Below are 12,960 nucleotides of genomic sequence, written 5' to 3' on the forward strand. Positions count from 1 at the left end.
CCTGTGGCAAATGTATTGTTTGTATAAAGGCTTACTGTAGCTCTGATTGGCTATAGCGCACCGGTCTGTGTAGACTCCGGTCCTGACCAAGACAGATGTTTGTATTAGGTTTTATTTACTGCAGTGTCTGTTAATTGTCCAAACACAGGCCGCATTCCCACTCTATTTTGCTATAGAGTTTTCACAAATGCCTTAGTATACGTAATTCCCAAACATTCTAAGAATTAATGAAAACGTGAAAATGACCATATCGAAGTGGCCGCATGTCAGATTTTTTTAAAAGTGTCATTCTTTCTGGGGGTGTATATGAACACATTTTAATAAGATTTAATGTTGCTAAAATGCTGACAGTTCCACTTTAAATGCAACATAGTTTCACATACACATTATTTTCAAAGAGATGGCTAACAGCTAGCGCGCTGCAATAAAAAACACAGTTCCACTCACCAGATGATAATAATTTGAAACGTTATAGTTATTCTTGAAAAGGGAGAAGCTAACAAATTGGCAACAACATCCTCTTTGATAACACCTGCTGCAGCCGCTGCAAACTAGCCGACAACAAAAGCTAGCTAGCTAGATTGGGAATACTACTGCTCGCTATTGCGCAGTGGCATGTTGGCCTTCAAGAAGGCAGAAGTTTCCGTATGTTTTTGTAAAAACGGTCCCACTCATTAAGTCAAAATGTGATTGGTTGATTCCACTGTCACTCCAAAATGTTGCCCTAATACAGTTGAATGGCAGATGCCTTTATCTAGCTTCTGATGGCCTAGCCAATGGCTGATTTAGCTAGCTAGATGCATCTCCCCAGAGACCAGCAAAGAAAAATCCTGGTTGGATATCTTTTTCAAAAACTGAAGAGATTAAATCAGAACATCATTGAAAATAATATAATTATCATTATTTTATAAATCCTTAGCCCTTCTCTGAAGGCGTAGAAGGCCCATTGTTCCCCACTGTGTTTGGGTTAGTAATTATTTGTAGAGTGGCTCTATTTTCCCTCAGCATGCATTTTTTTCACTATTCTTAATGTCTAAAGAATCCATATGTTGTTCTTAAATATGAACACAGAAATACTGGACATTATGGTGGTGATTTGACAAAATTACAATCATGGTCTTGAATTGGACTCGCATTTTTCTGGTCTCGGTCTTGACTGTCTCTAACCCCTTGTCCCCCTACCGGTCTTGACTCGGTCTCGCTTTGTTCCGGTCTTGAATCGGTCTCGCTTTAGGTGGTCTCGAACACAACACTGACTAGTGGATAAACCAATTTGTTCAGCAAGAGTAGACACTGGTATGGTATGTTTGCAAATGTCATTGCTGTTCTGTTTCTGTCCAGCAGAACTGTCCTTAAACCAGTTAGTGTGGTTGTACAGAGATGCATTGGTTGTCATATTAGCCACAGCACGGTACCACAGCCATAGCCAGAAATGTGAAGAGGAGAAAATCAATGGTTCTATTTTTTTATGTTATTGCCTTTTCATTCTTTTTGAAAGAGGGATTCTTGACTCATAGTAGTGCTTCAACAGAGGGCAGCTAACAACCAATCACAATGCCAGGGGCTTGGGCACTAGCTAAGCACAGGCTAACTCTGGCTCTAACTTAGTCACACAGGGAAGCACCATCCATCCATGTTACAGCTGATCTCAGGAACTTACTGTAGCCTAGCTGCTGTTTGCTAATAATCCTAGTCATTTTGTGTGTGAAAAGATCTGTTTGAAGTTTCCCTGTTTTACCATACTGATAAAAGTATGATAAAGTACAATATTCATTCACTAATAAAACAAAGGATTGCCATTTAGGATTTACAATCATGTTAACCTCAGTATAACAAAGCTACACTTCCTGAGACCACAACTCAAGGTGACGCAGTCTAACCCCTAATATGTTTTTTGGTCTTCACAGTTGTATTGTACAGGTGTAAAACTTTTGTATTATATATTTTGTTTTTTTATCATTATTTTACAATCTCACCTGTATTATAAGGATATTCAGTTGGCCTTTTTTTGGACAGAAAATGTTTGAATGAGAATAAAAGAGAATAAATATTAAATAAATGGAGCATATATTGCCTCTGTCCTCAAAGGATAATATAGAAAAGCTTAGAACCAAGCACACAGAGCACCCGCTTTACTTGAAACGGGTACATTGAATTCCACAAAACCTGTCTTTGTTCAAGGCAGCCTTCTAAAAAGGCTACACTTTTTATGTATTTAAAGTTTGACATGTTTTCCATTCACAACCCATATGCAGTGCATTGGTAACTAATATTACATACTGTGGCCCATGACTCTTAAACTCCATAGCTTGTCCTCTGTATTTGATCTCCCTTTGAACAATACATTCCTTCGCACAAATTACTTATTGAAACATATTTATTTTACTTTTTCATTCTAAACAGCTTTTTAATGATTTAATGGTGCAAATGTTATACCCCTGCTTTGAATGTGTCATCTTTGGCCAAATATTGACAATTTACCCAGCCTTCACCAACAAGTCCTTGTTTTATAATATGTATGTCTAGTAACATTTTATGTATTTTACAAGTGTAGTAAAGTAAAATAATGAAACTATTTTGCCTGGATATTTTTTTATTTTATAAGCGAAGTGATGCTGTTAACTTGACTGAAAACGGCCATTGATTTGCTGACCATTATGGCAGAATGGTTAAAGGCCAAGCACCTGACCTGAAATGTACACTGCTCAAAAAAAAAACACTAAAATAACACCTAGGTCTGAATGAATGAAATAATCTTATTAAAACCTTTTTTCTTTACATAGTTGAATGTGCTGACAACAAAATCACACAAAATTATCAATGGAAATCAAATTTATCAACCCATGGAGGTCTGGATTTGGAGTCACCCTCAAAATTAAAGTGGAAAACCACACTACAGGCTGATCCAACTTTGATGTAATGTCCTTAAAACAAGTCAAAATGAGGCTCAGTAGTGTGTGTGGCCTCCACGTGCCTGTATGACCTCCCTACAACGCCTGGGCATGCTCCTGATGAGGTGGCGGTCCACCAACTCCTGGACAGTCTGTGGTGCAACGTGGCGTTGGTGGATGGAGCAAGACATGATGTCCCAGATGTGCTCAATTGGATTCAGGTCTGGGGAACGGGCGGGCAAGTCCATAGCATCAATGCCTTCCTCTTGCAGGAACTGCTGACACACTCCAGCCACATGAGGTCTAGCATTGTCTTGCATTAGGAGGAACCCAGGGCCAACCGCACCAGCATATGGTCTCACAAGGGGTCTGAGGATCTCATCTCGGTACCTAATGGCAGTCAGGCTACCTCTGGCGAGCACATGGAGGGCTGTGCGGTCCCCCCAAAGAAATGCCACCCCACACCATGACTGACCCACCGCCAAACCGGTCATGCTGGAGGATGTTGCAGGCAGCAGAACGTTCTCCACGGCGTCTCCAGACTCTGTCACGTCTGTCACATGTGCTCAGTGTGAACCTGCTTTCATCTGTGAAGAGCACAGGGCGCCAGTGGCGAATTTGCCAATCTTGGTGTTCTCTGGCAAATGCCAAACGTCCTGCACGGTGTTGGGCTGTAAGCACAACCCCCACTGTGGACGTCGGGCCCTCATACCACCCTCATGGAGTCTGTTTCTGACCGTTTGAGCAGACACATGCACATTTGTGGCCTGCTGGAGGTCATTTTGCAGGGCTCTGGCAGTGCTCCTCCTGCTCCTCCTTGCACAAAGGCGGAGGTAGCAGTCCTGCTGCTGGGTTGTTGCCCTCCTACGGCCTCCTCCACGTCTCCTGATGTACTGGCCTGTCTCCTGGTAGCGCCTCCATGCTCTGGACACTACGCTGACAGACACAGCAAACCTTCTTGCCACAGCTCGCATTGATGTGCCATCCTGGATGAGCTGCACTACCTGAGCCACTTGTGTGGGTTGTAGACTCCGTCTCATGCTACCACTAGAGTGAAAGCACCGCCAGCATTCAAAAGTGACCAAAACATCAGCCAGGAAGCATAGGAACTGAGAAGTGGTCTGTGGTCACCACCTGCAAAACCAGTCCTTTATTGGGGGTGTCTTGCTAATTGCCTATAATTTCCAGCTGTTGTCTATTCCATTTGCACAACAGCATGTGAAATGTATTGTCAATCAGTGTTGCTTCCTAAGTGGACAGTTTGATTTCACAGAAGTGTGATTGACTTGGAGTTACATTGTGTTGTTTAAGTGTTCCCTTTATCTTTTTGAGCAGTGTATATAGTCAATGGTTAGAGCTACCATTGTTGACTCCCAATTGTGACTAGTATTTCTTAGGCCTACACTTTTATATGTGAAAGATTACATGTAATTGAAGAGGATATAGACTAGAGGAAGACAAAGCACAACCATTTACATTCGGTGATTGCATTACCAACCAACCCACACATTCACCAAGAGTGAATAAAACAACAGGCTGATCAGTTCATCAGTTGCAATTAATTTATTTAGGTATATTCAACACTTGGGAGTACCCCCAAAAAATCCATTAACTATTCATTCTCTTAACTAAACATGTGCAGGCAGTCAAAACCTATATGTGCTTTATGTTGAATTTCTTACACAAAATTAAACATTCAATGCTTTTACAAGACGTTTAAAATAACATAAAACAAAAACAAAACATCACTCTTACCTTGGAAAGCAGTAATTCACTTTTTAAAACAAAATATTATTGCAACAAAGTTAATAAATCCAGTGTACAATGGCTCACTACTAACTATGTAACTGTGCTCTCACCTGAACCAAATGTGACACAAGATTAATATTAAAAACACTATCAGTCCAGAGACCCCGGCAAAAATCTGACTTTCATTTATCTGCATGTGCAGCCCTTATATTTAGCCTCACAATGGAGTGTTTCACCATTTTCTTTTCAGGACAACCAGGGCTACAAGTAGAACACATAACTATTTGACATAAACAGTTGCATTCATGAGTTTTATTGACAAATGTCAATACCAAAAAAATCTGCCAAAGCAAACACCTGATAAAATGAATTTATATGAAGTACATAAATTGTTTGCTCACTGGGAAATTAATATCCAACTAGTCAGTGACAACTGTTTGTAATTTGTGACAGCCACTATGTGAGCTTATTATAGACACTATGTCCTGGGATTTCCTATGATCTTCTATGTAGAAGAATCCCTTACCTTCTAACGACTTTTGTGTAGCTTTTGAGCGTCATAGTTACACGTACGTGTTTGTGAGAGTCTCACCTTTTCATAAATATCTTTGAATAGTTTGTAGCTCAAACCATTCGGACTCTACAGACGTTTTTGTAAGAAGACCCAGCCCCGGGCCTCTTCGGGATCCGCCCTTGTCTCACAAACACCGCTCTAGCTCAGCCCCCGTTATTTACAAAGACTAATGGCTGGTATCTACGGATGCAGAAGAAAGACAAATCCAAGGGTTCTACCCAGAAGTCCAAAATGCGCCGGTGTTACGGTGGGACTCATTGGGTTAGATAAATGATGTCAATCAGATACACTCAAATCCGCTTTCAAAAAGCTAATAACATGCTGTCACTTTTCTAAATATAGTTAATTACATTTTACCCTAAAGTAATCACAAATGCTTAAATTATCTGAGGTCAATCCACTTTTATAATAATAATATGCCATTTAGCAGACGCTTTTATCCAAAGCGACTTACAGTCATGCATGCATACATTTTATTTATTTATTTTTTGTGTATGGGTGGTCCCGGGGATCGAACCCACTACCTTGGCGTTACAAGCGCCGTGTTCTACCAGCTGAGCTACAGAGGACCACTTTTCATTGCTCTCAAGAAACTGATAATGAAGTGCCTTTCTATAAAACAAATGACCCAGTTCAAAATGAAATATCCTATATAGGTCTATGTTTTGGATGTATATAACCTAAAGTAAACAGAGACCCTTTATACGAGACCTGTATAACACAATCATAGACCTATATCAATCCACAGTCCACACCACGTGAGTAATATACAGTTAATGTAAAAGTATCAGCATCTAGAAAATGTAACTGCCCATCTAGAAAATTCTAGACTTCTGCATAGGACAGCCAAGCCTAATCTGAAGTACAATTCAATGATCCATGTATCTGGCTTTAATCTGGCTTTCTTGTATTCTCAAGCAGACAGTGACTGCTGTTGAAAGAACATCGTCAATGTTTCACACAATCCAGCAACTTCGGTAATCAATGCTCTTTTGTACTTCTATCAATCTTGTCAACGTTTTTTTTGTTGGGTAATATTAACCCAGAATTACACCTTCTCCATAACATTTCAAATCGGACTGCCCTTTTGTACAATGTCATCTTTGTTGCTGAAGTCATTGGTTTGGTAAGTTACTGTCGAGACAAACTGTTTTCCTTTCACAGGAGTTAGTTAGCCTATTTACAAACTGATACGCTAAAAGTCAAGGTGGATATTCCTTGTTCATTAAACTTCAGAGACAACACACAGACAGAAATATAGTACTGTACTGATGTTCTACAGAACAGAAGTTTAACATCAAGATGTTGACATATAAAACATCTGTCACCTGCGGGTAAAGCAGTTGAATTTTCTTTCCTTTAAAATGGTGTCAGTCTATGTTGCAAAACTTATTCTGTCTTTTTCTGTACATCAAATATGTGGCAAGAAAGGCAACAATAAATTGAAGCCTGGATAGTATACAATGGCATTCGGAAATCATTTAGCCTAAACAACATATCCAACCCCCTTTTGATGTTTTTTCCTTTAAAAAATGACTTTCTGTCTGACCAAAACAACTGACTTCCTGTGTCTGCATTTTACTTTCAGATGGGTTGCTTCTAAATGGAATGATCGCCATTTGCAATAAAATGCAAGGTTAGAATATGCTTTTTAACACTTAAGTAGAAATGTTCCCATTTAAGACTAAAATGGCTATTGTTCGTATCACCAATTAACAAAAATCTGCTTGGTTCTAATCCAGCTACTGATTTTCACATACTAGGTTATTGGTTTTGATATGGGTTCTTCTTGCTAATCTGAAGAGTGACTGGCTTGCCCACTGACGTGTAGACTTTGGTTTTGTAGCTCTGCTGCCCTCCCTCCATTCTCTGCACCTCAGAGCAATATGCAGGCTTGACCTCTAGCTTGGTGTGGCTGACCTGGATGGGAATCTCTCTCTCCCTTCTAGACTGGCCTCCGTTTGGGTGGTGGTGGTGGGGGTGGGCAGCCATGGAGAACATGCTGCCTGAGAGGTACTCTCTAAAGCGGCTGAAGAAGCCAGGCCTGTGCCTCTCCCTGAGCACCCACGCAGACGTCTCCACATTGAGCAGCACCGGCTGGCCCACGGCAGAGCCCCCAATCTCCCTCTGAAGCACAGAGATCTCACAGGGTCTCTCGGCAGGGGAGGGGCTGGTGTTGGAGGAGCCGTAGGTCTCCCACTCCCTGGGAACATAGTCCTCTAGGTCCTCCAGGGTGAGAACGCGACCGGCCTGGGTCAGGGTCTTAGGCCCCAGCTTCCTGAGAGGTTCCATGTTGTTGTCATCATCATCCGGTTCTGTGACGAAGGTCTCTTGCTGCTCCTCTAGCCAGGCTTCATGTTCATGGTCGTTAGGGATTAGAACAGAGGAGACCTCGCAGGCCTCTCCACTGGGTCCAGCCACATTCTCATCCTCCTCCTCCTCATCCCAGGGTAGAGGCTGAGCCCCCTGCAGCTCGGATCGGTTCTGCAGCTCTACCAGCTTGTTGTTGGAGTTGTTGGCGTTCGGGTTCGGGGACCTCCGTGGCCGGGTGGAGGAGGGGGTGTTCACTCGCTCCGATCCAGCTGGGGAGACCCCTCTCCTCCTGGATAGCCTGGGAGACTTGTTGACCTTGTACTCAATGATTTCCTCTACCTCCACCCACTTGTTCTCTGCGGCCTGGGCCCCAGCGCCCCTCTCGGGCTCCGTGATGTACAGGGTGGGGATGGTGGTCTTCCTGCTGGCGGAAGCCTGCCTCCTCTGCCTGGCCATGCCGGTGGGGGTGGTGGGGAGATCTGGGGTGGAGGTTTCGGAGCGGTTGAACCCGGATGGAGACACGCCGCGACGCTTCATACGGGTGTTCTTCACCACCGTAGTTATGGTCTCCTCTCTGGAAGGGGACACAGCACAGAGGGTTTTAGAGATGGACAGACCAGAAGGTACACTCTTTTAAAAAAAGTGTCATCTAGAACCTAAAAGGGTTCTTTGGCTGTCCCCATAGGAGAACCCTTTGAAGAAGCCTTTTTGGTTCCAGTTAGATCCCTTTTGAGTTCCATGTAGAATCCTTTACACAGAGGGTTCTATACAGAACCCAAAATAGTTCTACCTGGAACCAAAAGGGTTCTCCTATGGGGACAGCTGAAGAACCCTTTTGGAACCCTTTTTCTAAGAGTGTAATGTATGCTAGGAATAGCACAGAGGGTATGAGAGAGACAGCAGAGAGTGTGTGAGAGGGATAGAACAGCTTGTTGGCATGCTGTTTTCATAATAGGCCTACATAAGCAAGGTGTTAATTAGCATGTACACACACAGAGCAAAGTGGAGTCTTGTCTACTCATACAAACATGTTATGCAATAGTACATTAAGGAAAATGTGCAGACACAAAAAAATATTAACAACCATTCCTTATGACTTGCCTAGTTAAATAAAGGTTAAATAAATAAAAATAAAAAATGCAAACCATTCCATATGCATTCCATATGCCGGCTCATTGGAAGTTATATTTGTGGTTGAACGAGCCCCTCTCACACTCAGGGTTCAAATACTTCCTGGCCATGCATGCAGAGGCCTAAGGAGGACACGCACAAGTATACATGCTTCTTCTAGCCTGCATCATAACCTGGTCACACTTACATGATGATGGTTTTCTTTGGTATTTTAGTCTCCTGCTCGGTGACTGCAAGGAAAGCAGGACGGGGCTTATGGATTTAGCCAGATAAATTGATAGCTAATGTCTATACAAAAAGACTACATCATCTAAATTGTTTGATCGTGGCTTATGGAAATGAAAGCATACATTCTCTACATTTGAAGGTCCTGGTAAAATAGTTACATTATTAAACTAATGCACAACGGTATGTGTTTGAATGGGTGTCACGCCCTGACTCAGGGGACTCTTATTTGTTGAGCGAGGGTGTGATTTTCTATGTTTGTGATCTAGGTTTTCTAGATCTATGTTGGCCGGTGTGGTTCCCAATCAGAGGCAGCTGTCGCTCGTTGTCTCTGATTGGGGACCATACTTAGGCAGCCTATTGGCACTAGTGGGTTGTGGGATCTTGTTCCGTGTGAGGTATGTTGTTTGTGTACCTTGGTCTTCACGTTTCGTTTAGTTTGTTGTTTTGTCGTTGTTTATTCGGTTCAAATAAACATGTATGCATATCACGCTGCGCCTTGGTCTGACCCGTCTATGAACGAACGTGACAGAAGATCCCACCAAACGAGGACCAAGCAGCGTGTCCAGGAGCAGACAGCCTGGACCTGGGAGGAGATCCTGGACGGTAAGGGATCCAGGACTTGGGAGGAGATTCAGGCTGGGATGGATCGCCGTCCTTGGGAGGAGACAGTGGAGGCCCGGTATAGAGAGGAGAAACGGCGCCAACAGTGCAGACGACGGAGACCCGACAGGCAACCCCAATAATTTTTTTTGGGGGGGGCACACGGTGTGGACGACGAGGCAGCAGGAGGCCGTGGAAGGGCGAATCTGCAGGTTAGGAGAGGAGGCCACCATATTACGGGGGCTATTGGTTCAGAGGGAGCAGGAGTTATTCGGTCAGAGGGAGGCGCTACAGGAGGCTAAAAGGGAGAAGGAAAGTGTAGAGGCACGGCGAGAGGAGCTGGTTAGGCAGCAGAAGGAGCGGGGTTAATAAAGGAACCCAGTCCCGCTTCTCGCACCAAGCAAGTGGTGCGTGTCGCCAGTCCGGTCCGGCCCGTTCCTGCTCCCCGCACTAAGCCAGTGGTGCGTGTTCCCAGTACGGCTCGACCCGTTCTTGCTCCTCGCACCAAGCCAGTGGTGCGCGTCGCCAGCCTGGCCCGGCCTGTTCCTGCCCCTCGCACCAAGCCAGTGGTGTGCGTCGCCAGCCCGGCCTGTTCCTGCCCCTCGCACCAAGACAGTGGTGCGCGTCGCCAGCCCGGCCCGGCCTGTTCCTGCCCCTCGCACCAAGCCAGTGGTGCGCGTCGCCAGCCCGGCCCGGCTTGTTCCTGCCCCTCGCACCAAGCCAGTGGTGCGCGTCGCCAGCCCGGCCTGTTCCTGCCCCTCGCACCAAGCCAGTGGTGCGCGTCGCCAGCCCGGTCCGGCCTGTTTCTGTCCCTCGCACCAAGCCAGTGGTGCGCGTCGCCAGCCCGGCATGTTCCTGCCCCTCGCACCAAGCCAGTGGTGCGCGTCGCCAGCCCGGCCCGGCCTGTTCCTGCCCCTCGCACCAAACCAGTGGTGCGCGTCGCCAGCCCGGCCCGGCCTGTTCCTGCCCCTCGCACCAAGCCAGTGGTGCGCGTCGCCAGCCCGGCCCGGCCTGTTCCTGCCCCTCGCACCAAGCCAGTGGTGCGCGTCGCCAGCCCGGTCTGGCCTGTTTCTGTCCCTCGCACCAAGCCAGTGGTGCGCGTCGCCAGCCCGGCCCGGCCTGTTCCTGCCCCTCGCACCAAGCCAGTGGTGCACGTCGCCAGCCCGGTCCGGCCTGTTCCTGTCCCTCGCACCAAGCCAGTGGTGCGCGTCGCCAGCCCGGCCCGGCCTGTTCCTGCCCCTCGCACCAAGCCAGTGGTGCACGTCGCCAGCCCGGTCCGGCCTGTTCCTGACCCTCGCACCAAGCCAGTGGGGCGCGTCGCCAGCCCGGCCCGGCCTGTTCCTGCCCCTCGCACCAAGCCAATCCAGCTCCGGTCAGCAGCTCCACTCCGGAGCCAGAGCAGTCCGCTCCACCGGTGCCTGATCCAGCTCCGGTCAGCTGCTCCAATCCGGAGCCAGAGCTGTCCGCTTCACCGGGGTCCAGTCCAGATCCGGTCAGCAGCTCCACTCCGGAGCCAGAGCAGTCCGCTCCACCGGTGCCTAGTCCAGCTCCGGTCAGCGGCTCTAGTCCGGAGCCTGAGCAGTCCGCTCCACCGGTGCCTGGTCCAGCTCCGGTCAGCGGCTCCAGTCCAGACCCAGACGTCAGCCCCTCTCCAGGTTCGGGGTCTCCCACACCAGGGTCCAGACAGGGCTTGGAGTATAGTGGGAGGAAGGAGAGGGGAAGCAACGCGCCGAGGTCTAGACCAGACCAGGGGCGCAACAGGGAGGCGAAGAGTGAGAGGTCGTCACGCTTTATGTTTATGTTGTGCGGTCGGAGTCCGCACCTTTGGGGGGGGGGGGGGGGGGGTACTGTCACGCCCTGACTCTGGGGACTCTTATTTGTTGAGCCAGGGTGTGATTTTCTAGGTTTGTGATCTAGGTTTTCTAGATCTATGTTGGCCGGTGTGGTTCCCAATCAGAGGCAGCTGTCGCTCGTTGTCTCTGATTGGGGACCATACTTAGGCAGCCTATTGGCACTAGTGGGTTGTGGGATCTTGTTCCGTGTTAGGTATGTTGTTTGTGTACCTTGGACTTCACGTTTCGTTTAGTTTGTTGTTTTGTCGTTGTTTATTCGGTTCAAATAAACATGTATGCATATCACGCTGCGCCTTGGTCTGACCCGTCTATGAATGAACGTGACAATGGGAGTATTCCTACCTTCGATGGTGATGGCCTGCTCTCCTCTTCTAGCCACAGCAGAAGGAAGGCACAGATCAACTGCACATTTAGCACTGCCCAGTCGATTGGACAACTAGGGTGGGCGGGGAGGAGAATACATTAGGCTTACTGAAACAATGGCTTCATCTTATCAATGTAATGTCTCATGAAAACAATCCTCTTTGGAGGATGCCAAGCATCCAAATCATGTAACTACTGTTACATGTGACTACTACTGTGTACTGTATCTATTTTTTATTTTATATAGATCATTCACAAGTGATACACGTAGGTTGGCAGCAGCAATTCACACGCAGTGCTTTGCAGTCCAATTTTTTACAACAGTATGGAATGGTTTCCTGGACCCATATTAGGACTAGTCCTGGATTAAGAATCCCTATTGAAAGTGTATTTCAGTCCAGTACTAGGCTTTATCTGGCTGGGAAACCGGCCATATATGCTGTAGCTGAGGGGTGGTGAATTATAGGCCTACCTCACACTCGTAGTGTCCCAGGTCTCTCTCCGTAGGGCCTTTAATGACCAGCACCAGGACTCCACTACGGGACTCAGTGTAGGTCTGATACTTCTCCTGGTCAGTCAGCAGTCTGCCCTCCTTGAACCACCTGGTCAGGGACACACAGAAAATGACATTTTGAGATCATATTAATTACCTTACGCATACTTATTTATTAGCTTATATATTAACTATTAAGAATGGGCAACATAATGACCACAGTAGGAAGAAACAAACGGAACAGTCCACTGTCACTAAACGGTTGTTAGTTTAAAGAGCCTAGTAGAAGGGTGTGGTGTAGTGTACCTGATCTTGGGTCTGGGGGCGCTCTGAATGGTGCAGGAGAACTGAGCATCCTCACCAACGATAAGGACAGCATTCCTCATCTTGTTCACGAAACGAGGAGGCACTACAGCACACACACACACACACAATTGTTACTCTTGAAAACAGGGTTATTTTGTTATAAGATGAACATTCCTCCCAGACAATTTAGATTCTTGGAATCTTAGATTTTTTCCCCAAAGCAAAGAATCCATCACTTTTGCTGTTGACATGTACACTGAGTGTACAAAACATTAGGAACACCTTCTTCAAATTGAGTTGCACCCTCTTTTGCCCTCAGAGCAGCCTCAATTCATCGTGGCATGGACTCTACAAGGTGTCAAAAGCGTTTCACAGGGATGCTGGCCCATGTTGACTCCAATGCTTCCCACAGTCATGTCAAGTTGGCTGGATGTCCTTTGGGTGGTGGACCATTCTTCA

At 46.4% G+C, this 12,960-nt stretch overlaps 1 protein-coding gene across 1 annotated transcript in view; it reads right to left on the bottom strand.

The window, feature by feature from the left end:
* Positions 1 to 6,978: 6,978 nt before the first annotated feature.
* LOC311150787 (obscurin-like) overlaps positions 6,979 to 12,960 on the bottom strand; it is a gene marked incomplete at both ends in the record, with an annotated part of 87,289 nt that continues 81,307 nt past the window's right edge. The window contains 5 exons of the mRNA XM_084188316.1: positions 6,979 to 8,101; positions 8,846 to 8,888; positions 11,682 to 11,775; positions 12,175 to 12,304; positions 12,502 to 12,604. Coding sequence (XP_084044442.1) covers positions 6,979 to 8,101; positions 8,846 to 8,888; positions 11,682 to 11,775; positions 12,175 to 12,304; positions 12,502 to 12,604 — 1,493 coding nt within the window. The remainder of the gene's footprint in view (positions 8,102 to 8,845; positions 8,889 to 11,681; positions 11,776 to 12,174; positions 12,305 to 12,501; positions 12,605 to 12,960) is intronic.

Source organism: Coregonus lavaretus (genome assembly GCF_964263955.1).
Source record: "Coregonus lavaretus genome assembly, chromosome: 23".
NCBI lineage: Eukaryota > Metazoa > Chordata > Actinopteri > Salmoniformes > Salmonidae > Coregonus > Coregonus lavaretus.